At 36.1% G+C, this 27,393-nt stretch overlaps 1 protein-coding gene across 2 annotated transcripts in view; it reads right to left on the reverse strand.

Annotated features, from left to right (window-relative positions):
• LOC150075305 (putative nuclear hormone receptor HR3) overlaps positions 1-27,393 on the reverse strand; it is a 163,025-nt gene that overhangs the window by 24,239 nt on the left and 111,393 nt on the right. For both annotated transcript variants that reach the window (XM_090389177.1, XM_090389178.1), the window contains exons 7-8: positions 22,704-22,836; positions 16,618-16,725 (exon numbers count right to left, since the gene is read on the reverse strand). In XM_090389177.1, the coding sequence (XP_090245303.1) occupies positions 16,618-16,725; positions 22,704-22,836 (241 nt within the window). The remainder of the gene's footprint in view (positions 1-16,617; positions 16,726-22,703; positions 22,837-27,393) is intronic.

Genomic DNA, 27,393 nt, shown 5'->3' on the forward strand with positions numbered 1-27,393 from the left:
GATTCGTCTTTGTGCCCCCTACACCTCCTGCAAGTTTGTCGCACTGGTAGTGAATCGCCCTGTATTTTAACCTTTATTTTTTTTTTTCCCTTATTATTATTTTTTTAACATCAAATTATTTTCCCACATTCTATTTGATGCTTGCTATTTCTTTGTAATTTATTAATTATTATTATATTTTTCTCCCTTATAGCTTCTATTTTGCTTACTGGCTTATTAATTCAGCCCTTAATTTCATATAATTCAATGCATCTTTTAGGTTTTTCAAATTCTTTTCCTATCTTCTACATCAACTTTTCTATTTCCTACTATCCTTTTCCTACCAGTTCTGGTACCTTGTGTTCTTTACAATTCCACCTGTTTGCACTTTGTCTCTCACTTTATTACTTCTAACATAAATTACACTTTTGTATCTGTTGCTGCTGCTTAGCACACATATGTGCAATTGCCATATAACCTTTTTAACTTTTAAAACAATCTACCTATAACAGTGGCAGACAAAAAAAATGGCATCACTTCTGAATTTTGCAAATAATGTGTTTTGCACTGCATTGTGGGTTGCAGAAATGTTCAAAATGCATTTGTTAGATGGGATATATATTTCTGTGAATGAAATCCAATAAAAAGACTCCAACTGATATATCTAATTGCCATAAATATCTTCCCAAAGGGTAAAATGCATAATTAATGGAAATATAAGAAATCATGCAAATGGCAATCATGATAACCAAACATACGTTTTATTGCATTTACATGTACAAACTAAAATGACAAGTTAACGTAATAGTATTATGTACTGAATATCAGCAAAATAAGTCCTTAATATTTTGTTGTTCCTCCTCAAGGTGCAATTACAGCCTTGCAACAATCTGTCATACAGTTAATCAACTTCTGGATATACAGTTACCCAGTTTCGTGGTACCACACTCTTACAATGCTTTCCTATAGCTGAATCTTACTTGTCGGCTTCTTCTGAGAAATTTTAGAGACATTATGTACCAGCAATTTTCAATAGGGTTCAAATCTGTACTGTTGCTGGGCCAGTCCAACACTGTAATGCCAGCATTTCTGAGGTATGACTGCATCTTAAGGGAGAAAAACGAGGGAAAATATTGGTGTAAGTACAGTCAGTCGTCGTATAGCACAATAGTGTTCCTAGAAACTCTTGTGCAATGCAAAATTGTGCAATATAAACAACAGGCCCTATGGGAAAAATAGGGTTAGGTGCTGACCACCCAAGATTGAACACACATTTGTAACCAAAACATTACCAAACACAATAAATAATCGTAATAAAATACGTAAGTATTTTATTACGACTATTACATAATAAAATATTGCTAATGCTTTTGCTTCTATCATAAGCAAACTTGTTTTTTGTTTGATTTTATATCCAAACAGATGACAGCCATTCCATCTCTTCCAATTCTTTGTGTCTTTTAATCCAATGGATTTTAATTACACTTTGAGTTGTTCCTGCTATGAAAGTTTTTATTTTCTCTGCATTCTTTGTAATTCTCAGCGTTGCCTCATTTAGATCTGTAGCACGTGCAATATCACATGGTCTTTCATTTAGCTCAAAGCGTTTCACAATTTCATATTTTTTTCTCTATCGACAGAGGCGGACTGGCCATAAGCCTTATCAGGAGAAACCCCAGTGGGCCGGGGACCGGTGTGATTTTGGCCATAAATGCTAGTATGAGGCCATTACAAATTTTCCCGGGTAAGAATTTTTGACCCAGTCCACCTCTGTTTATCGATATCGCTTTTCTTTTTCTCTCTGAATCTGCAGTGTCTTCACCAGGACGCTTCCTTTTCACACCTTTTATGTATTTTACTCATTTTTAGGGAATAAAGCACAATTACAAAATGAGGAGGCACACTTGATTCACATAAACAAAGCTGTGCGTGTGTACAGCTGAATAAACAACACCGTAAAGGCAGAGACAACTCTATTAACACCTCACTAGCTCACATTTTACTAAAGCACATTTCTGGGGGTTACTGCCATAAAACAATAAAAACAATTTCCAGTTGCGTTCCTGCTAGTGGAATCTGTTATAAACTGGTAGTAAACTCAATCTAATTGCATTTGCAATAATACTGATAGCTGGAAATGTGTGGGTTTTTACGTTATTATGGCGAAAAGCGTTTCCCCTTCACTGATATAAAAAACATAAATACATTTTCAGAATCTTCTCTTCATTCCTATCGTGTTGCATTCAGTTGGGGTGATTCCATGTCCGATTGCCATTTCTTGTAAACACAAAGGCGAATCGTGCATAAGCAAATTTGGTTCGTGTTATATAAGATATCGTTCCCCTATTTATAAATCATGTATGATCGAATTCGTGTAATGTAAACACGTGTTATACGAGGACTGACTGTATGTTTTAAAGCTTTGTAAGACAAGAAGACAGACAAAATCATCATTAAATCTAAATAGCATAAAACTTACCAATTTTGCTGTGTGGCAAGGTACTTGAATCCTGTTGAAAAATGCAATTTTAGACTCCTGTGTGGGTTTCAGGCACTCCTCCAGCAATGTAGGTTTCTGCATTCACTGTTATGTTAATAAACTTAATTCACCCCACCCCTTTGCTTGTTATGCATCCTCAGACCATCTGAGGATGCATAACAAGCAAAGACCATCTGAGGATGCATAACAAACTGACTGCATAACATCTGAATGTTATGCAGTCAGGATGGTATGCCTCCAATTTTCGTCTTCTGACATATCGCTTCCCATCCGAGCCATGCAGGTTGAATTTCGATTCGTCAGAAAAGATGAAGGTATTCCATTGCTCTTTTGTCCATGAAACATGCATTTTAACCCAAGCAAGTCGCTTCTTCCTCATTTGTTGTGTCAACAAAGGCTTCGTCTTCTTGGGCCAATAGGCATGCAGACCACATTCCAAAAGCCATCTTTGGATAGTTCGTGCACTTGTTTCAACACCAGGCCATCTCAAAGTCCAGTTTTAGATCAGGAGTACTATAGCATGGCGATTACAAAGAATAGCCATTTAAAATATCGATCTTGTGAAGACGTAGTCACTCTCTTACGGCCTGATCCAGATCTTCTCTTCACATCACTGGTTTCACGTTTTAATTTTCGCATCCGGGATACTGTTGACTGGTGGTAGCCTATTTTATCAGAGATAGCACGGGTAGAAAGCCTTTCCTGGGACAGAGCAACAGCTACACTTTTTTTTCTTGGTGCCGACTGAACATATAGAGCCATGCTTACATCTCCACAAAACAGGATACTAATGAGCATGTATACCCTTCCAATGCTGTATTTATAGAAAAGGCCAATGCAATGCCTTGCAATTACTGTCTGATGCAATAGAAGCGTTATCCCCCAATTCCCATGATAGGCTGTTGTTGAATAAGGAGAAAATAACAGGCTCAGATTGCTAGATATGGAAATAAAAGAAATTCTGTCAGAATATATATAAGATTTTTTGACAGAAAGAAGAGAGCACCAGTTTTGAGAGTGAAAGGGTGCAGATTCGTATGGCAGAGTGAAAATTATGCCAGACTCTTAATGACAGTACAGTTATGGAGTAGCACAGTGGTATCGTCACAGTCCTCCCCACATCGGGTAGAAAAGGCCCGGGTTTGAATCCCGTCGATAACGCGAGGAACTTTAATGGGCCTTTTTCACTCTGTGGCTGAGTTAGTCAGTCTCAGGTATAGGTAGCAAAAATTTTTTTTTTTCCCCCAGAAACTGGGAGGTTTTTTCATCCAGCAAAACAGGCAAATCGACCAAAGAACATACACAATTTACAGACATAATACATATATGGGTATAAATAAGAACTTATTGGTAGCCCTAACATAATAGTTTCAGTTTGAGTTTGAGTACAGTTATGGAGTAAATACTCAATTGAGTGTCCTGGACAGATATATTTGTTGCAATTTCTAAAACAAGTAGGATGGATGTGCAGATTATCTAGGAGCTGATCCAAGTCAGAGTGCATGAGAGTAATGTAAATCAATGACAGTGGAAAAATTAAAGGAAGAAAGGCAGACTCAGAAATAATGGAAAGCCTTGCTAACACCCAAAGAGAGGAGCAGCTTGAAAAATATTTTGTTTCTGAAGGCAAACAAGGAGGAGCGGCCCCTGAACCATTAACGAGCTCTCACTATAGAAGGAAAACAGAAGGTATTGGCAGTAGCATCAAGTAGAGTGAAAGTAAGGTCATTCCATTTTTTTTTGTCAGCAATCCCTAGAAAAGATACCATTCCATGACAATGTGTCTTTTCAGCAGGAGGACCCAATTTTTTATTTCAAAATAATTAAGGGCATCAATGTATACAGAATAAACGTTCATATACATTATACATTAATAATGTAAACTTCTTTCACAAGAATGAAAGGGCTAGTTTTAACTTATTAACTTTTAGGACTGATAGAACTCCAAATTCCTTACATGTCACACCGTATTAAACAAGAAATGCATATGTGTTTTAATAATCTAACTTTATCATGTAGTATGTAACGTAAAACATTAATATTCACAGAGTTTTTGTATCTGTGATTTGGTGTGAATATAGTAGCATAACTGGCTGTAGTGCATAGTAGTGGAACTGTAGTTTTTAATTGTAGTAAACAAGTAGCTCCTACGTATCTCAAAAGTACAAATCATGTAATTTGGTGTAATTAGATAAATTTATTATCTATTATTATTAACTTATAACTTTACAAACATAATGGTATAACAAAAGACATATAATGTAAACTTGATAGCGAATCACATATAACATTAACCTATAATATATATAACATAAACTTGAAGCATAATACATACTGTTGCTGCATAACTGGTGAATACAACAGTGTCATTTATTGCATTTAATTATATTAGTTTAGCATTAGCATTAGTAGAGGCATACGGTGCAAGAAAGCAAGCATATGCAGCATCAAACAAAAAAAAAAAAAAAAAAAAAAACCCCCACCCATTTCACCCCCTCCATTCGTTCTAAATGCCTGCCCAGCTCAGCCTTAAATTTATTTAGGCTATCAACTTCTACAACAAAAGACGGAAGTCTGTTGCACCAATCAACTACCCGCTGGCTAAAGGCAAATTTCCGCACATCTATACTACAACTGCTTTTCTTCAATTTGAATCTACACGTCCCCTCAGATTCTTAATCTGAGCAAGAGGAAAAATCCCATCAGCATTCAACTTGCTCAACCCATTGAAAGCCTTAAACACCTCAATCAAATCACCTCGCAGGTGCCTACTCTCCAGGTGCTGCAATTTGCAGAACTTAAGCCTTTCTTGGTAAAAGCACCCCTTTGTTCCCCTCACCAATCTTGTTCTTCTTGGTACTCATTCTAGCAACTCTACATCCTTCCTAAAATGAGGCCTCCAGACCTGTACACAGTACTCTAGGTGTGGCCTGACCATTGCCTTGTACAACGGGATAATCACATCCCTGTCCTGCTAGCAAAATTCCTATATATCATTGATAAGATTCCATGACCTGCCCTGGCAGCCCGTCTGCACTGTCCAACGAACTTAATATTTGATTGCACAATTATCCCCAAGTCTTTTTCACTTTCCACTTCCCTGAGTGTAGTACCACAAAGCTGGTACATTTCTCTTGGGTTATTGCTACCCATATGCAGTACTTTGCATTTGTCAATGTTAAACGTCAGTTGCCACTTCTCAGCCCATTTGCCCAACTTATCTATATCCAGTTGGAGTAGCATACTGTCTTTACTGTTGTTAAGAACCCTACCAACCTTTGTATCATCTGCAAACTTGGACATTAAACCTGATATACCTTGATCAATATCATTGATAAATATACAAAACAACAATGGGCCCAATACCGAACCCTGAGGAACTCCACTAATAACATTTGTCCACAAAGAGCAGTGTTCATTGATTACCACTCTCTGTCGTCTCCCCACTCAACCATCCCTTTATCTATTGTAGAAACTTACCCTTAATACCATACCTCTCCAATTTGTTCAGCAGTCTTCCATGTGCAACTGTATCAAAAGCTTTCCTCAAAATCCAAGTATATGATATCGAAATTATTTTTGGCATTCAGTTCCTTTGTGACCACATCAGAGTATCTAATCAAACTGGTCAGACAAGACCTCCCTTTAACAAACCCATGCTGTGCCTTAACTATTACGGCAGTCTTGTCTAGATGATCTTGCAATGTTTCTTTAACCAGTGACTCCATTATTTTTCCTAGGAACACAAGTTAAACTAACAGGTTTATAGCTACTTGTGTCACCTTTTAAACCCACTTTGTGAATTGGTGGTACATTTGCACATCTCCAGTCCATGGGGACCTCCCCTGAGTCCAAGGAAGGTTTCATAATTATGGCTAAGGGTTTGCTTACTTCCTTTGCTGCCTCCTTTAATATAACTGGATAGATCCCATCCACTACAGGTGCCTTCCTTAGGTTTAACTTCAACAATTTCTCCTCCACTTTGCTCTCAGTTATTACAAAATCACTTAGCTCCCTGTTAGAGTTTGATAAACTTCTGGCATTCCCCTCATTGAATAACTCCTCATGTGTGAATGTAGATGCAAAATACTCATTCAGTTTATTAGCTACCTGATCATGATCATCAATAGTCAACCCATCTATGTTAAATGGTCCAATCTGATTCATCCTTTTTCTTCTAGAGTTTACACAAGTAAAGAACACTTTGCTGTTTTTCTTTGCATCCTTTGCCAAAGATTTCTTGTAATCTGCCTTTGCCTGCCTAACCTCCTTCGTGACTTGATTACTTTGAGTTGTTCCTGCTATGAAAGTTGTTTTTATTTTCTCTGCATTCTTTTTAATTCTCGGCATTGCCTCGTTTAGGCCAGTAGCACGTGAAATATCACATGGTCTTTCATTTCGCTCAAAGCGTTTCACAATTTCATATTTTTTTTTCTATCGGCAGAGGCAGACTGGCCATAAGCCTTACCGGGGAAATCCAGGTGGGCCGGAGGCCAGTGTGATTTTGGCCATAAACGCTAGTATGAGGCCGCTACAAATTTTCCCGGGTAAGAATTTTTGACCCAGTCCGCCTCTGTTCATCGATATTGCTTTTTTTCTCTTTGAATCTGCAGTGTCTTCACCAGGGCACTTCCTTTTCACACCTTTTAAGTATTTTACTCATTTTTAGGGAATAAAGCACAATTACAAAATGAGGAGGCATGCTTGATACACATAAACAAAGCTGCGCGTGTGTAGCAACTGAATAAACAACACCATAAAGGTAGAGACACACTAACAAGTCACTAGCTCACATTTTACTAAAGCACATTTCTGGGGGTTACTACCATAAAACAATAAAAACAATTTCCAGCTGCGTTTCTGCTAGTGGAATCTGTTTTAAACTGGTAGTAAACTTGATCTAATTGCATTTGCGATAATACCGATAGCTGTAATTGTGTGGGTTTTTACATTATTATGGCGAAAAGCATTTCCCCTTCACTGATATAAAAAACATAAATACATTTTCAGAATCTTCTCTTCATTCCTATCGTGTTGCGTTCAGTTGGGGGATTCCATGTCCGGTTGCCATTTCTTGTAAACACAAAGGCGAATCGTGCATAAGCGAATTCGGTTCGTGTTATATAAGATATCGTTTCCCCCTATTTATAAATCGTGTATGATCGAATTTGTGTAATGTAAACACGTGTTATACGAGGACTGACTGTATTTCTTTATAATGAAATTTCTGTATAACGAATTTTTTCAAGGGAACGATTGATTTCATTATATAGAGGTCCGACTGTGTATAAATTATCAGATGATACATAAAGATACAAACTAGTCTGCAATCAGGTCACAAAGGAGGTTAGGCAATCCAATGCACATTATGAGAAATCTTTGGAAAGAATGCAAGGGATAAAAACAGACTTCTTTACTTATGTAAACTCTAGAAGGAAGGGGTTGAATCACATTAGTCCACTTAACATTGATGGTTCAACTGTTGATCAGCCTGATTAGGTTGTTGACAAACTGAATGAATATTTTACATCTACATTCACACAGAAGGAATTCTTTATGGAATTTGATGACAAAAATTTATCAAATTCTAACTGGAAGATAAATGATTTTGTAATAACTGAGAGAAAAGTTGTAGGGCACTTGGGGTAGATGGGATCTATCCAATTATATTAAGGGAGGCAGCAAAGGAGGTAAGAAAACCCTTAGCCATATTATGAGTGCATTTTTTGATTCAGGGGGTAGTCCTCGCAGAAGGGAGATGTGCAAATGTATCGCCATTTCACAAAGGAGGATCAAAGGGCGACAAGAGCAAATTACAGACCAGTTAGCTTAACTTCTGTTCCAGGGAAAATAATTTAATCACTGGTTAAAGAAGTAATGCAGGACCATTCAGACAGAACTGCAGTTATACTTCAGACACAGCGTGGGATTGTTAAGGGGAAATCTTGTTTGACCAATTTGACTGGATACTACATTAAGAAATGAATGGGATCATAAAAATTATCAAGTGACTCAGAAGCCTATGGCAGATATAAGCTAGTCTGTAATCAGGTCACAAAGGAGGTTAGGCAGGCGAAGGCAGATTACGAGAAATCTTTGGCAAAGGATGCTAAGAAAAACAGCAAGGATTTCTTTACTTATATAAACTCTAAAAGGAAGGGGATGAATCTGATTGGTCCACTTGATATCGATGGTTCGACTGTTGATGATCCTGCTCAGATAGCAAACAAACTGAATAAGTATTTTGCATCTACATTCACACATGAGGAGTTATTAACATTTCAAAATCGCAGAAGGTTATCAAATTGTAGCAGGATACTTAATGATTTTGTAATAACTGAGAGCAAAGTGGAGGAGAAATTGTTGAAGTTAAACATAAGAAAAGCACCTAGGGTGGATGGGATCTATCCAGTTATATTAAAGGAGGCGGCAAAGCAACTAAGCAAACCCTTAGCCATAATTATGAGGGCATCCTTGGACTCAGGAGAGGTCCCCACAGACTGGAGATGTGCAAATGTATCGCCAATTCACGAAGGACGATCGATGGGTGACACGAGTAATTACAGACCAGTTAGTTTAATTTCTGTTCCGGGTAAAATAATGAAGTCACTGGTTAAAGATGCATTGCAGGATCATCTATACAAGACTGCAGCAATAATTCAGACACAGCATGGGTTTGTTAAGGGAAAGTCTTGTCTGACAAATTTTACTGGTTATTATGAGGTGGTTACAAAGGAACTGGATGCAAAAAATAATTTTGATATCATATATTTGGATTTCAGGAAAGCTTTTGACACTGTTGCACATGGAAGACTATTGTACAAATTGTAGCAGAATGGTATTAAGGGTAAGTTGCGACAATGGATAAAAGGATGGTTAAGTGGGAGAAGACAGAGGATGGTAATCAATGGTACCACTCTTCGTGGACTAATGTTATTAGTGGAGTCCCACAGGGTTCGCTGTTGGGTCCACTGTTGTTTTGTGTATTTATCAATGATATTGATGAAGGTATATCAGGCTTAGTGTCGAAGTTTGCAGATGATACAAAGGTTGGCAGGGTTGTTAATGACAGTAATGGCAGTGTGCTACTGCAACAGGATCTAGATAATTTGGGCAGATGGGCTAAAAAGTGGCAACTGAAGTTTAACCTTGACAAATGCAAAGTACTGCATATGCGTAGAAGTAACCCAAGAGAAAAGTACCAACTGTGTGGTACTACACTTAAGGTCGTAGAAAACGAAAAAGACCTGGGAGTAATTGTGCAGTCAGATATGAAGTTTTCTGAGCAATGCAGACAGGCTGCTAGGGCAGGTTATGTGGTTTTGTCTATGATATATAGGAATTTTGCTAGCAGGGAAAAGGAGATGATTTTCCCTCTGTATAAGGCAATGGTTAGGCCACGCCTTGAATACTGTGTACAGGTCTGGAGGCCTCATTTTAGGAAGGATGTCAATTTGCTTGAGCGTGTACAGAGAAGGGCAACAAGATTGGTGAGGGGTAAAGAAGGGATCCTCTTACCAAGAGAGGCTTAAGTTCTGCAAATTGCAGCAGCTGGAGACTAGCCACCTGTGCGGTAATCTGACTGAGGTATATAAAGCCTTGAATGGATTGAGCACGCTGAATTCTGATGGGATCCTTCCACTTGTTTAGATTACGAACCTAAGGGGGCATAAATTCAAATTAAGAAAAGACAGATGTAGAATAGATGTGCGGAAATTTGCCTTAAGCCAGCAGGTGGTTAATTGCTGGAACAAACTTCCATCTGTTGTGGAAGTTGATAGGTTGAATAAATTTAAGGAGGAACTGGACAGGCATTTGGAGGGAATGGTGTGATTTTTTTTTTTTTTGGGCTGATGCTGCATAAGCTCATACACTTGCTTTTTTGTATCACATGCCACTACTACTACTACAATGTGGTCACAAATGAACTGGATGCAAAAAATAATTTTGATATCATATACTTGGATTTGAGGAAAGCAATTGATACTGTGGCACATAAAAAAGACTGCTGTACAAATTGGAGCAGTATGGCATTAAGGGTAAGTTGCTGCTATGGACAATGGAATGGTTAAGTGGGAGAAGACAGAGGACAGTAATCAACAGACATTGCTTATTGCGGACTAGTGTTATTAGTGGGGTTCCCCAGGGTTCAGGTGTGGGCCCATTGTTGCTTTCTATATTTATTAATGATACTGATGAATACATACCATGCTGAATGTCAAAGTTTGCAGATGATAAAAGGTTGGCAGTGTGGTTAATGACAGTAATGATGGTATGCTACTGCAGTTAAGATCTAGAAAAATTGGACTGATGGAATGAGAAATGGCAATTGAAGTTTAACCTTGACAAAAGCAAAGAACTGCACATGGGCAGCAGTAATTACAGATAAACTTACCAGCTGCGAGGTACTACAATCAGTGTAGTGGAAAATGAAACAGACCTGGGATAATTGTGTAGTCAGATATGAAGTTCTCTGAGCAGTGCAGAATGTCTACCAGGACTGCTCATGGGGTTTTGTCAATGATATACAGAAATTTGCTAGGAGGGATAAGGAGGTGATTATTCCATCATATAAGGCGATGGTCAGGCCACATCTCAAGTACTACATACAATATTGGAGGCCTCATTTTAGGAACGATGTAGAGCTGCTGGAACAGGTACAGAGAAGGGCAATGACATTACTGAGAGGAACAAAAGGGATACTCTTATCAGGAAAGGCTTTGGTTCTGCAAATTGCAGCATCTGGAGACTTAGGCACAGACATGGAGACTTGCTCAGACTATGCACATGAGGAGACATAAATTCAAACTGAGGAAGGATGGTTGCACAATTGTTGTGTAGAAGTTTGCCCTTAGCTAGCAGGTGGATGATTGCTGGAACAAACTGCCATCTATTGGTGTGGAAGTGAATAGCTTAAATGAATTCAAGAAAGACCTAGACAAACTATTGGAGATAATGGATGGTGGGGAACATTTTTTTTTTTTATTTTATTATTTGGCTAATGTACAAGCTTGCTTTCTTGCATCATTTGTCACTACTAATACTAATATTAATTTTTGTAGTATATTTATGTTAAACATAAATATTGTATGCCTTTTACAAAAATGCAAGGGTTGGTTTTAGCTTATTGATGAGAACTGGAATTTTAGGACTGATAGAGCTGAAAAGAAAAATTCTTTACCTGTTACATGATAGAGTAAAATGAAGGTGCCATATTTAGCATGAAGTACTTAGCAGGTTAAGCAGCTGATTGTTAGCATATAGAGTGAAAGGTAAGGGATTATTTGGACTAAGGAATAGTATTGTTAAAATACTATTCCTTTGTCCAAATAATCCCTTACCTTTTCCAGTTTATTTTCCAGTGTCTTGCTTACTCTTACAGGTAAGCAGGACACCGGAAAATAAACTCACTCGGCACTTTGTATTTAACATTTGTTTAATTGTGTGTATAGCAGTAATTGTTTATCATTAAATGTTTTTGTTTTCACAAAGTGCCATGTGAGTTTATTTTCCAGTGTTCTGCTTACCCTTACACCTTAGAATCTGAACTTCTAAGATAAAATAGATAAGATAGAGTGTTTTTAATTTGCCCTCTAGTTTCATCAAGGTAGAAGCATCTAAAATTAAAAAAGATACACAAAAAAAGGAGGAAAAGAACATCCCCACCTTCACCTCATACAATTCTCCTTCATCTATATTTCCATCAAAGACCTCTGTAAGCATTTCCTCCACATATATATTAAATAAGGTTAGAGACAGACAACATCCCTGTCTCACACCTCTTACTATATATCCACTATTTTAGTTTCCCCATGTCTTTCCCTAATTATTACTTTTTATCCCCAATATAATCTAGTAATCATTCTTCATTCCTTCCAATCCACTCCTATCCTTTCCAGTACATCCACTCCCCGATTAATGTAAGGGCTATGTTCTGTGGAATTCTACACAAGTCGTATTTTACGTAAGTCGGAATTTCCCTCATTCTTGTGCGGCACTCGCAACTGTGTTCACTGAATTGATTGAATCAAAAAAGAAATGTTCGATGAGCATGTAAATAGGATTATTTATTGTATTTATTCAATTTTTTATCTCATGCGCAGGAAAAATTACAAAAGCATGCGATTTAAAAAATTTAAAAATTATAAAATTACAAAAAAAAAGAGAGGAGACAGGCATAACGTCAGTAAGTTTTACCTCTCGAGTATTGTTGCCAGAATCGACATCTTCAGCTGATAAGTACGCCACTGCAGGGGTTGAGGGCTGTGGAGATTTAGAAGGGGTCGGCCACTCAACCTTACGAAAGAGCATATTAATGGATAGCTGCACGGTGGCTTTTTTCTTTTCATGGTAGATTTCTTTGTAGCAAGCAAGCATATCATTCACCCCTCTGTTGACTTTTAAGAATCGTTCACTGTCAGGATCCACCTTCCCAAACCTCACCATTGCTGATGCAATTTCACAAAATGCCATGCCATCTTTCTGGTGATGAAGCATCTCAGCTCCTCATTTGGTTAAGCTTGAGCTTCGTCAGCATTTTCTTCTTTCACTATTACTGCCTGCAAGTCAATAAGTTCTTCGTTAGATAATTCCTTCTCTTCTTCCTCTATTAACTCCTTAATGTCTTTGACAACAATCTCCAACCGAAGTAGCTCTGCAACCTTTACAATCTTATCTTTAACCTCTTTTGACTCGTCTTTTTCAAACCCTTCGAAGCCTTTTATGTGCCGTGGGCATATTTTCTTCCATGTGCCATTTAAACAACTTTTATTAATTTCCGCCCAGGCCTTATTAATGTTTAAGATGGTGTGGTAAATATTGTATGATTTCCAAAAGGCTCTTAACGTAAAATTTTTCTCACTATCTACTGCAGACACCACCTGAGAAAATGTGTGTAAATAGTATGCTTTTAAATTTGAAATAACACCCTGATCCATAGGTTGGATGAGTGAAGTCGTGTTTGGCGGCAAAAATATGACTCTCACGTTCAAATTGAAATCATCTAGATGTAATGGATGTCCAGGAAGCATCTCAGCTCCTCATTTGGTTAAGCTTGAGCTTCATCAGCATTTTCTTCTTTCACCTCCAGAAACATGCTTCAGAAAAATATCATAAAGGCATTCAAAATTGATTCTTACAATGGGAACATATGATAATGATGAAAGTGTAGTGCAAGTTCCATTATAAACATGACCTTTTAGAGAGATAAATAGCTTAGTTATATAACGAAATTTTCAACTTCCAAGGACTTGGAACGAATACAAAAAAAACCAATGTTATTGGGTTCACATTATATTTTCACAATACCTCCATTTATCCCTATAGATGCAAAATACGTTTCCATATTTTTTTAAGTTTGCACCAGCCAGCAAAAACTTACATTACATTATCTAATAGAAGCAAAATCTTGAAAGGAATGTTGTTGTCTTTACAATACTTTTTCAACCTCGGGAATGAAGCAGCATTTAAACCAATCCTCAAAGAGACATACTGTTATCCATGCTCTCTTGTTCAATCGGAAATGCACGGGTAGGGTGGCTTTATTTATGCCCTTAAATGCACGAGGATTTCAAGAATGATAAACAAGTGGTATTAATCTGTAATCTCCCACTGCATTAGCCCCAAGAAAGAGCGTGGCCCTATATTTTGAAGCCTTGAAACCTGGCATTGTCTTTTCCTCTTTGGCAATGTATGTTCAATCCGGCATTCTTTTCCAATACAGAGCAGTCTCGATAACGTTAAAAATTTGCCGAGTTCAATAGCCGCCTTCATCAATAATTTTTTCCAACACATCACAAAATTTCTCTGCAGCTGCACAATTGGCACTGGCATACTTTAATGTTTTGGAAATCAGCAAAATGCTTGAACCTATTAAACCACCCATTGCTTGCAACGTACTTGGCTTGGGGTTCGCTGTACTTATCTTTAATATCTTCATAAATACTTTTTGCTTTTGCTTGAATGGTCATTGGACTCAGGGGCACTTGCTTCTGAATCTGATTTTCCATCCATATTATTAATAGCTGTTCCATCTCCGATATAGCACCTGAACATTGTTTTGTGATCACTGTTGATCTTAAGTGCGTTGACTGTTGAAACAGTGAGATCTAATTCCCTTGCAATAGAGGACAAACTTTGTCCTGCTTTATACTTAATCATTTTCATTTCTAAATCAATTTTGTTTCGTTTCCTGGCACTGCCAGCACTTGCACTTTCCACTGGTCCCTTTCCCTTCATCATTGTAATAACTAAATAGGAATGAAGAGACATTTCTGAAAATTTGTTTTTTATATGATTGAAGATTTCAGTAAAGGGGAATGCATTTCACCACAATACCATAATGTTAAAACCCACAGAATTCCAGTTATCGGGATTATTGAATATGCAATAAGATCAAGTTTACTACCAGTTTATAATAGATTGTGCTAACAGAAAAGCCCAATAAACAGAAAAGCGCAAACTGATTTGTTTTTCGGTCATGACCTCCAGAAACTTGCCTCAGAAAAATATCATAAAGGCATTCAAGATTGATTCTTATAATGGGAACATATGATAATGATGAAAGTGCAGTGCAATTTCCATTATAAACATGACCTTTTAGAGAGATAAATAGCTTAGTTATATAACAAAATTTTCAACTTCCAAGGACTTGGAACGAATTACAAAAAAAAAACAATATATTATTGGGTTCACATTATATATTCACAATACCTCCATTTATCCCACAATACCTCCATCAAAAAATAGGGGCACAGATGCAAAATATGTTTCCATATTTTTTTAAGTTTGCACCAGCCAGCAAAAACTTACGTAAAGTCAAATTTGTGTAAGTTGAGTATTACATAAGTCGGGGAGTTCCTGTATATGCAATACTTTAACTCAGTCTACCCAATCAAAGCCTTCTCGAAATCTATAAAACATATACATACATCTTTGTTCTCTTCTAGATGTTTTCTATCAATATCATCATGCCTAGTGCATCTCTTGTTCCCCTCCTAAAACAAAACTGTCCTTCTATCATGTTTTTCCTCCATCCTTATTATCTTCGCTTTTCTTATTGTTAGCATTATCCTTGCTGCACATAATGCCAAACTTATAGTTCTAAAATCTTAACATTTCACTGCATGGCTTTTCTTTTCTAATGATATCATTACTGTGGTCCTAAAACCTTTTGCTCATACATTAACTTACATAATTCTGTTAATTTCCTTAATCCCATTTCCCCTAGTAACCTTTTAAACAGCACACTCCATCAATACCTATTGCTTTATTTTCATTAATTTCCTTTTAAAATGCTGTGCAGTCCATTATTTCTTTATTATCAAAATCATCCTCTTTCTGCCACTTGTTTGACTTTAACTCTCTTATATATTCCACTCATCTTCTCCCTTATCTCCTATAGGTTTTCTTAGTATCTTCTCACCCTGATCTCTTCCCCTTTCTTTTCATGCATGTATCCCTTACTCTCTCATACGTTAAATAATATTTTCCTAACCTTTCTAATACTTCTAATTCCCTTCAAACCCATCTACCATTCTTGTCTTGATTTTCTGGTGCCACCTCTCCCAAAAAATAGGGGCACAACTAGATTTTATTTCATAATATATTTTTATTTATATTTTATTTTATATGTTTTCATACTATTAAATCAGTTATTATTTATATTTTTATAGCTGATGCATATCCAAGGTTAATTATTTATTGCCATTAGGCTTCGTTTAGTCTGCTATCAAATAGCCAGCCTGTGAATCTGTTATATCTACAAAATGGAAGGAATGCCAGATCTCAATATGAAGCCCACTGTATCTTAAAAATGCAAGTGGATACACAATAGTGAATATGTTTTTTTAGCTTCAATAGCAAAGCTGACCTTACTGCTTCAAAAAAAACATTAAAACATTTATAAAACTATTAAAATGCCTTGCTATTTTATTATAAATAATACTTTTATAATAAATGACAATAAGGACCAGTTTTCAATTTATGAATAATATTGGTTACTGAGAGAAATTCTGTTATTTCTAAAGTTACTAAAACAAAGATCTTGCAGGCTAAATTTATTTATAAAATTTAGTTTGGCGATAAGCAATAAAGATTAATATTTTGCAACCTAGCTACCATGAGATATTTAACACTACCTCTTGTCATAAAGGCATCTGCTGGTAGATAGCTTTCACCATACAGCACAGTCCTTGATTCCAGATCACAATTCATACTCATGCGAATGATACTGACTTCAAAGCTCCCTAAATTAAAAATACACACTGATGAATTTCATTAATCAAGCAGTAAGAAACAAAGACAGAATGGTATCAAAACATTCTATTACATAAATCTAATGATCACATTTGATATCTGTAACAAGAATAGCATCCAGGAAGTATACATAAATTTATGTGATTATACATGTATTTTTAATAAAGAACATTTTTAACAAATTCTGCTCAATTCCTACAAAATAAAACTAATCAGCTCTACCTGCTGGCATGGTAACAGACTGCATTGCTCACTCAGTTCCTCCTACAATAGTAAGCTACAACATAAACATTACAGTGCAGGAACCAGCTTCCTTTAACAGGATCATCCCATTTTTGAGTGAAGTATCCCGTGGTCCTGACAAAGATGAAGTGGAGATACCAAATAGTCCCAACAAAAATGAAACAGGACACAAAAGTTCCACTTTTATAATAGTGCCATTTTATTTAGAAGTTACACGAAAATTTTATGTTACACATACACATTTTGTAAATGGTATTTTTTTTAATTTTATTACATGTTGGTCAAGTTTAATGACCAAAAAGGAAATAATCATTGACTAGTGGTAACGATTATTTCCTGGGATTATTTCTTGGGACTAAAACACTTAATTTCTTATATCTGCAACTTTCAATTTTATAAGTAAGAAGTATTATATGTGTAACATTTCAGGTTAAAAGTGCTTAAAGAAAACAATCATGATAAAATAATGTTTACCAATTCAGCATCTGTTCCCAACAGACACTGAAATACACAATGGCAAGAAAGTAAGTTAAAGCATAGATTCGTTTGTGACAGACACAAAAAAAAAAGATATGAAATTTTCTGAGCAGTGCAGACAGGCTGCCAGAGCAGGTCATGGGGTATTGTCAATGATATACAGGAATATTGCTAGTAGGGAAAAGGAGGTGATTATCCCTTTGTATAAGGCAATAATCAGGCCACGCCTTGAATACTTCACACAGGTCTGGAAGCCTCATTTTAGGAAGGATGTAGAGTTGCTTGAGCGTGTAGAGAAAAGGGCAACAAGACTGGTGAGGGGAATGAAGGGGTCCTCTTACCAAGAAAGGCTTAAGTTCTGCAAATTGCAGTGGCTGGAGACTAGGCACCTGCGAGGTGATCTGATTGAGGTATATAAGGCCTTGAATAGGTTGAGAAGGCTCAATTCTGATGGGATTCTTCCCATTGCTCAGATTACGAACCTGAGGGGGCATAAATTCAAATTGAGAAAAGACAGTTATAGAATAGATATACAGAAATTTGCTTTAGCCAGCAGGTAGTTGATTGCTGGACCAAACTTCCATCTGTCGTTGTGGAAGTCGATAGCTTAAATAAATCCAAGGAGGAACTGGACAAACATTTAGAGGGATTTTTTGAAAAAAAATGTTTTTTTTTTTTTTTTTTTGGCTGATGCTAAAATTTTAAAATGCTTTCTTGTATCACAAGCCTCTACTACTATTATTATTATTATTATTATTATTACTACCACCACCTCTACTACTACTATTACACTGGTGTGCAAAATTTAAGGACCAGTCAGGTTTTCACCTGTAGCTTCTCATAGGAGTGGCCTGGATATGGGAAAAGCATACCAATGGAACCTCGTGAGGTACAGAAATGATGAAAGAAAACAACACCGACACAACAACGGATACAAAATGGTACAGAAGGACTTTATTCAAAAATGGCAACATAGCACTGGCTGCCATGATACAGATGCATCACTGCCAAAGATGGAACAAAGGGAAGAGGTGGTCTCATAGGGAAGGAGTGGTCTCAAGGGAAGGGGTGGCCATATCTCAGTAAGAGATATGGCCACCCCCTAATGTCAATGCAGGCTTTGCACCGCCTGTCCAAACTTAGAACAATGTTGTTGATAAGTTCTTGCGGTAACATCGTTTATTCCTCTGCCAGCACCATCTTTAGCTGGTGAACATTTTCTGGTGGGTGTGAATGTGCCACTAGGCACCTCACCAGAGCATCCCATATGTGTTCGATGGGATTTAGATTAGCGGAACAGGCAGGCCAATCCATACGAACAATATCCTCACTTTCCAAAAACATATCAAAAGTTGCAGTGCGATGGGGTGTGGCGTTATCATCCATAAACACAAACTCGGGGCCAGTGGCACCTCGGAACAGATGCACGTGGGGAAGGATTACCTCAGTACAGTAGCGTGCACCGGTTACAATACCATCTTCTAGTTCTGGAGTTGTGTACATCCATCCAAGATAATGCCTCCTCAGACGAGAACACCTCAACTGCCATATCGATCCCTTTCAGTGATGTTTGTTGGGTGATACCGTGTGCCATCCTCTCACCAGATTAGCTGACGTCCAGAATCGCTGCTGAGACTGAATCTACTCTCATCAGTAAGGAGTACCTTAAGTAAAAATTTTGTGGTTGTAACCTTTAGAAATAGTGTTAGTCCTTAAGTTTTGCACACCAGTGTACTACTATATTACAGGTTTGGCACATGTGTTTCCATTTTTTTTTTTTTTTTTTTTAAATAAAAAATGGAAACACACCTCTGGTTTCCCTACATTACAAAAAAATGTTAGTTTAGTAATTCAAACTGTCCAGGACCTAAAATTTATACAGTGCTTTGAATTTTAGTGAACATACTTGACAGAAATTTCACTGAACCAATTTATCCGGAGTATTTGTTATATACTACAGCGTGAAACCTGCTTAAGAAATTTCTACCTAATGTATTTTTTCTCGAAGATATTTTTGTCAAAAATCTGATCAAGTTTTCCATTGAATGTGTTATTTTTTTACCCTATTTACAATATTCATGCTTAAGATAATTTTCTATGTAAAACACTTTATTAAGTTACCTTTATTGTTACCTTATGTTAATTCATAAGGTAACAATTTACTCATTTAATATGTTTTTTGAGCCACCTTCATTTTTCCTTGAACTTTAGCCAATAAAAAAACAATGATGCCACTGATAATAAGTTTTTAGTGCTGTGATTTTAGCAACTAACAACTGCGATTTCAGTATGGCTATTGCCAAAGTTGATATCAGTGAAGCTATTTAGTTTTAATGCTGCTATACTATTGAACACATTGCCACAGGACAGTGATAGCAGACCAATGGCATTCATGATTCAAGTGGCAAGAACTGGAAAATATACAGACACATAGCCACTCAAATATTTTATGCTATACAAAAATTACATTTATCTGAAGACCAATTTGTTTTATGGTCTATTATCCACATTTAGTGGTCAAAACCATTAGCAAAATTGTGTGAAAAATATGCAGCAACAACGTTCTCATAAGAAAAGTACAGATCTACCATCACTAATCCGGCAGCATTGGGACCTGTGGGGTGCCGGATTAGTGAGTTTGCCGGATCGCGGGTGATTATTTTAGCACATACAGTTTACCCAACAACTAACCACCTCCTCCTACCTTTAACACATTGACTGCCAGCCAGTTTAAGAAAAAATTTTCTCAGGGGCCAAAAAATATTTAGCAAATAATTTGATTAGTAATTCTAAAATAAATATTGTAATGTCAGTGTTGTCATTTTTTCACTTAAAATATATAAAAAAAAAACAACTTTTTTTTTATGTTGCATACATGTGGCTGACATGGCCCACAGTATGTTACTTCATTTCTTCAGAAGCCGTGTCGGCCACATATGCGTGATACTATTACGGCATACATATGAAGGTCGTTTGTGATTAGTTTATTGCATGCACCGCAAGCGATGCAATAAAACTAATTGAGATAAAATAAACTCTCAAACACTGCAATAAGTTTGCCAGCATTGTTAGAGATTTTGTGAAAACAAGTTCGTTAGAGCACCGTATTATCCATCATATTGTGTTATGTTTTTCCACAAGTTTGTACAAGTGTGTTGTAAAAAGAAAAAAATCTAAAACAAAATGGTTAAAAGAAAATTACTAAAATAAGAGGAACTCAGAGAAATTGCTGGAATTTAAGCAGAGTTAAACTTCTCACAGGAAACACCATGTCGAGTTTTTTCAGAAGTTCAACTTTATCTGCTATGGACAATGTATGGTCTCTGCACTTTACACCACGAGAGGCACTTCCTTTATGCATTGGAAGTATGGCTGGGGCTAAATGTGAGCAGGTTATAATAATAAATGCAGAAAAACAAGTGGGAATGGCTTGCCAGTGTTTACGAGTTCGAGCCAACAGCTGATGCTGCAACCAATGCCACCAAAACAGTAGCAACAGGTCGGTGCACCGACCCAGGAAATTCGAAATAATTATGTTCACGGAAATTATGTCTGAATTAGCGGTGGAACCGGATTACCGGTGGCTGGATTAATGATGGTTGACTTGTATTTTCCCTTTTCATAATATCAACAAAGACAACTAATTGTAATCAGTTTTTACCAAATGACATGCAAAATTTGTTAAATTTTTGTTTCAGCTTAGTTTTAGGTACACAGGCTGGAAACAGTTCACCATCACTACTGCAAAAGATTACTGTGCCCAGGTAACTTTTTTTTTCTGAAATTTCATACTGATTGTGTGAAAATTCAAAAAATTGACTTTTCTTAATTAAGTATAATCAATTCATGAAATGTGTTATATAAAGAAAGTAGATGATAATCCAAATTTGACACAATTTGATATTATCAAACAATCAGGGACACCCATACCAACAATGAATACAGTTATGAAAAATTATAACACTACAAGCACCATAGTTTACTTTCTCAAACAAGTAATAATGCATCAAAATGCAAAAATGAGAAACTGAGTAACATAAAGGAAGAAAAAATCTCCATGAACCAGTGTACAGTATTCTGCTGATATCACGCATAGCACAAAACTTGTTCAACTATGTGTTTTCCTCCTCTTCTTTCACAGAACTGTTCCCCCCCCCAATGGAAGCATCAATTTTACCATCGTGTAATGCACACTACATGTCAGATAATATTCTGGACATTTTTGTAATGCAGGATACAATTGTGATAACCTTCTGGAATGCAAATAAATGGGTTAGCTGATTTACTCAGCCACCAACTATACCTCACTTTCTCTTATTTTCTGCGACAATACCCACAAAAGTGAGTGATGAACTTTGAGAAGCTTTCGGATAGTGGAAAACATGCCATGGTGATGAAAAGCAGTGTTTCCCTATACAAATGAACTGTACTTAACCAGACACAACAGAGTAATGCAAACAATATTGCATAGCCTCACAGGGCCCTTTTAACTTACACAAAGTGAACAACAGTACCAAAAGATAAAAAAAAGCAGCACATACAGACTAAAGACACTATTAAGAAGGTACAAAAAAAAATAAATAAATCCCCAACCAGTGAGTCACCAGGATTAAATATTTTCTTATCAGGTGACAGGAAAATATTGGGGAGGTTTAATCCTGGTGATTCACTTATACATTAACCTAGCAGTAGTACCACATCGCCAGACAAGCAATCGATACCACCACCGGACTAATGTTGAAGTTACCATGTTATCTTGTGGCATTCTGATGAATTGGGGATCAATGGTTTTAATTCAATTTAATTTATTTTTGCTACATAGTAATGGTCACGTTGTTGTGGTTGGTCTTCAATTTCATTTTATAGTGCCATTTCAGGGGAGTACTGCAAAAATTTATGTTAATGGGTTTTTATTCTATATTAGTTTAGGAACTTATTTCTTCTGCGATACCCTTATTCGTAGTAGCATCCCTCTGAAATATCACTAAAATGAAATAGTCGTTGCTATAATTGTTTGGTTTTCTTTCTATTCCTTCTTACCTGGCTTATCATCCTACTAACATATTCTTAATTTACATATTTAAATTTTTTGTTATAAAATACACGTATGTATTTTAGTGCTTTTACAGCCACTACCATTTATTTTACTAACCTTTTATACTCTTTCTTTACTATTCATTTAACTTAAATTTATTTTTCAACATAATAAATATGGAGGTTTATATACAATGGAATAGATTTTACTTACCTGCTTTCAGAAGTAAAATTTGGTCATCTTGAGAGAGCTTCAAGAAACCAGGCAACAATTTGGCAAACTCTATGATCTGCTGAATGATGACTGTGAGTTTCTGTGCACAATCAATCATCAAGTTTTCAGAAGCCTAAGAAATTAAGTAATGTTTATTATTATAATAAGAAAGAAAACAATACATAGAAATATAAATAAGTAGTTGGGGGTACTACATAACCGACTATTTTGTATCAACTATTATTAATAAGAATTCTGATTATATAATAATGCATAATGACATACTTATATCCTTCATTAAAATTTTAATGACATGTATGGAATACAGTAAACCCCCACTATTCGTGGGGGTTACGTTCCTGAGAAATGCCGCGAATACCGAAAACGCGAATACTGAGTTATGGCTCCCATAGTAATAAAGGGGTTCCGTTCCAAAGTATGAAATATACAAGAAAAAGTAGTCTAAAATTTTGTCTATGTATGTATTATATGTACCTTCATAATATGACTATGTACATAGACAGTACATAGTGAAATGCAAGCTGTTATTGTTAGTTTGTTATTTGGTTTTTAGGAGCATTAGCAACTAAGGCCATATTGCTCCAGGGATATGCGGTGGTCATTCCCTGACCTTTCCGCATCCTCCGTATTTGGTGGTGAAATGCAAGCAGATGGCATCGAAATGAAAATAAGAAACAATTTAATATTAAATGTAATATTTAATAGAAATTTCAAACAAATCTTTCAAACCAGCGCCTTTGCTAGCTAAAAAACTTTTCCTGCCAGTGCTATCACCAGTTTCGCTAAAGTGTTGATAAAGGAGTTTTGCCTTTTCACGAATGATGAGTGAACTTAACGGAATTTTATTTTGAGTTCGGTCTTCTATCCACAGATTTAAAGCCTTTTCCATTTTTTCTAATTTAACATCAAGAGTTACAGAGCAAATTTTTGAAACAGTGCGTTTTCACAGACACTAGGGCGGATTTTTTCTTCCGATTTCTTGATTGATCGTACCGTTGACTCATTTATTTTATAATGTTTTGCCACTGAGGAGACACTTTCACCATTAAAAATTTTATCTAATAACTCAATTTTATTCGCTAATGTCATCACCTTCTTTGATATTTTAACATTTCCCTTGTTATTCGTAGCCATATTTTTGTATGGGTTAGAAAGAACTTGTCCACAATAAAGTCACTTTCTTCCATTAACACACTCGAAAAAGTCTGTTTTACACTGAAAAACGGTATCACTTTTGTAAGCATATCAATTTATAAATTGATAAATTTATTCAATTTATAAGCATATAAATTAAAAGCAAACAACGAAACCTTCCATGACAAGCGCATAACACATACTGAACAAGGATTAGTGAGAAATATCCACGCTCGCAATTTTGTTGCCCCACTCACTGAGCGCTGTTTTGACCGGGAAAGATAATTTTAGCCACACCCATGTTTTTTTATGGCAGAAAATGTTCACAGTGTTTTAAAATTCATATTTTTTTAGGTTTCATTTTATATTAAATCAGCGACCGCAAATACGCAAAACCGCGAATACAGATACCGCAAATAGCAGAGGTTTACTGTATAGCTAAGCTCAAAGAACATGGCTGAGCAGATCACTAATAAACTAAAAACTACAAAAACATACAATACAAAAGTAAGAAATTCAATTGCAATATGCATTTCCTCTTGATAGTATAGCAAGTTTGTCACTTGTTTGAACAGGTTTGAGTTCAAATCCTCACACAGACTGAAGGAATTCTTAAAGACCTCTTCAATTGAGGCTATAGTCAGTCAATCTCATGCAGGAGGAGTAAAGTTTTACCCCACAAGTTATTACAGATTTTTTAGCCTGCACAACATCAGCCCATAAACATACACTTAAACAGATATTAATATTAGTTGTAGCAAATGATGCAATAAAGTGAGCTTATACAGCAACAAAAAAAAAAAAAAAAAAAAAAACACACACACACACACACTCTCTACTTGCTGGCTGGAAGCAAATTTCCTTACTACATATACATGACAAGGTATTAATCTACTTTAAAGGAGCTATTAAGCTGCTTCCCAATGAAAGACCTAATAAATGGATTGATCTTAAAAAGAATTTGCTTATTATTCTCATTCTGCTTTTATTATTTTTTATTCTTTTATTGTTAAATGATTCATAATGAATTATCTAAATGTGTCTGATTCTGAGCATGAATTATAAATTAGTACAGGCATTCCCCATGTTATGAACACCCTTTTGCAATAAAAACTCCATAAGGCATTATTTTATTATGAAAAAACCTCAAAATAATGTGCAAAAATGAATAATCTTTTGATTTTTTTCCTAATAAATTACCAATGAATGAAACTTGCTGTATTGATGTTGTTTACAAATATGACAATCTACAAGTTGTTTACAGCAGTGTTTCTCAATTTGTGGGCACGAAGGAATTTAAAGTATAATTTTAATATTTTTTTCTTCCATAGCTATACGTAGGCATAGAAATGCAGTTTATTGATAGATGATCAGGAGTAGTCCCTGATGAATTACCTGATTAGGTATCAATTATTTATAACATGCATCAAATATCTTATTATTTTGTCTTTTTTTCTCACATATTTAGATTTTTCGTACATCAAAAATTTTTTCCACCCCCTTATTTGATGCATGCTATTTTATTGTAATCATTAATATTAATCATTTTTTACTTTTCCTTTGTAGCTTAATTCCATCTAATTGGTTTTCTAATTCAGCCTTTAATTTCTTATAATTCAATGTATCACTTAGGTTTTTTGCCTTCACTTTCCCTGTCATCCACCTTTAATACTTCTCTTTCTTTCTTTCTATCCTTTCCCTACTAGTTTGGCACCTTGTGCTCTTTACATTTCCATCTGTCAGCTTTCTCTCACTTTTTATAAATTTGCCCCCCCACACACACGGGAATATATGGATAATTAGATAAAGTATGTGAAATGTTATGAGTTGTGTAAAGAGAGAAATAACCCAATGAAAACCAAAAGCATAAATCAAGTATGGCAACAGAAGTTGCCTGAGCCAGCAAATAGTAAAACTCTAGAGAGAGCAAAAAGAAATAGGATGGTTAATTATACAATAGCAAAATGGTAAGAGTGCCATTAGCTAAAAACAAAGAGAAAGCCCTAAAAAAAGACAAAACATATATATATACATACATGCATGTGCACATAACCCTAATAAAAAATAATGCCAATTATTAGTAATAGGATACATGGAGTAGTACACTATCAAGAGCCAGCACCATTCAATATATCCAAATAATAACTATCAGAAGCCAACTGTTTGCTATCTACAGTTACAGAAGGACCTAACAATTGGTTGCCCAAAAAATAGAGCTGAACTGGTTGCCGCTTTAAAGGTCAAATGGCAGAAAATATCGCAGAATATTTACAAAAAATTGGTAGAGAGATTTCCACGGAGGCCACAGTTTGTCATAAAGACTAAAGGTTTCAGCACACATTATTATTTTTCCTGTAAATAAAAGTTATTTGTAGATATGCAAGTGTCTAAATTTAATGGTAGGGCAGTGTATATACACAAAATACATTCAAAAAGTTCCCGAAATGGCACACTGGTATTTAAATGGTTTGCACTATGGCCAATAAGGTTTCATGGGGTACTGATGTTGACCTTGGTGTGCACATGTGCTATGTGGGAACTGGCTTGACCACTTCACTTGTGTGTCACAGCTGACTGATTGCAGAATGTCAGAGTCTGAACTACAGATACAATGCAACTACTCTGTAGCATTTCTCTCTCTGTAACAGAAAGTTTATAGAGATGATGCATTAAAGAAAACAGCAGTTTACAAGTGGTTTAATTGGTTTAAAAACAGACAGGAAACACTGAAAAATGTACCTCGCAGCGGATGCTCTCAACATCATGAAACAACAAAAATGTCACAAAAGTGAAAGAACTTTGTGAAATGATATGCGAATATATTAAGTTGTTGAGATTGCTCATGAAATTGAACTTGGTACACACAATACTAATGCAAGATTTAGGGATGCATTGTGTGTGCAAAGTAATGAAGTTCCCTGATTGCTGTCAGATAATCAAATGGACTATAGGAAAGCCATCATAGGTGATTTGTTTGAAAAATCTGCTAAGGTAAAGAAAGCCAACACGAGAACCATACGAAATTTCGGGAAACTTTTACTGGTCAAAAGCATTTCCTGGTACTGCAGCTTCTCCCTGCATTCTCGGTAAACAAATGGTGCGTGTTATCAGCAGTGGCAGTAGAAGTTGATAATGATGTATTGATTAGTTTTTTTCTTATTATTAAAAGCAGATTATCAGAGTTCATGAGTGGGCTGAAATTTACTTATGCATACACCGTCCAGACTGCTTCAGCCTTAGAGTGTTTATCCCCTCTATCCGCTGTTTTAACCCGATACGAAAACAACTTCTACAGGCGGTGCATGTTATTGGTAGTTGCAGTAGAAGTTGTTTTTCTATAGGGTTAAAACAGCAGGAAGGGGGATAAACACCCTAAGACTGAGGCAGCCTGGAGGGTGTACCCGTAAGTAAATTTCAGCCACGAAGGCATTACATTCATGAACTCCAATAATCTGCTTTTAATAATGAGAAAAAAACTAATCAATACATCGTTATCGACTTCTGCTGCCATTACCAATAACACACACGCACACCA

Source organism: Mastigoproctus giganteus, chromosome 14, assembly GCF_048544385.1.
Source record: "Mastigoproctus giganteus isolate SK-2022 chromosome 14, ASM4854438v1, whole genome shotgun sequence".
Lineage (NCBI taxonomy): Eukaryota > Metazoa > Arthropoda > Arachnida > Uropygi > Thelyphonidae > Mastigoproctus > Mastigoproctus giganteus.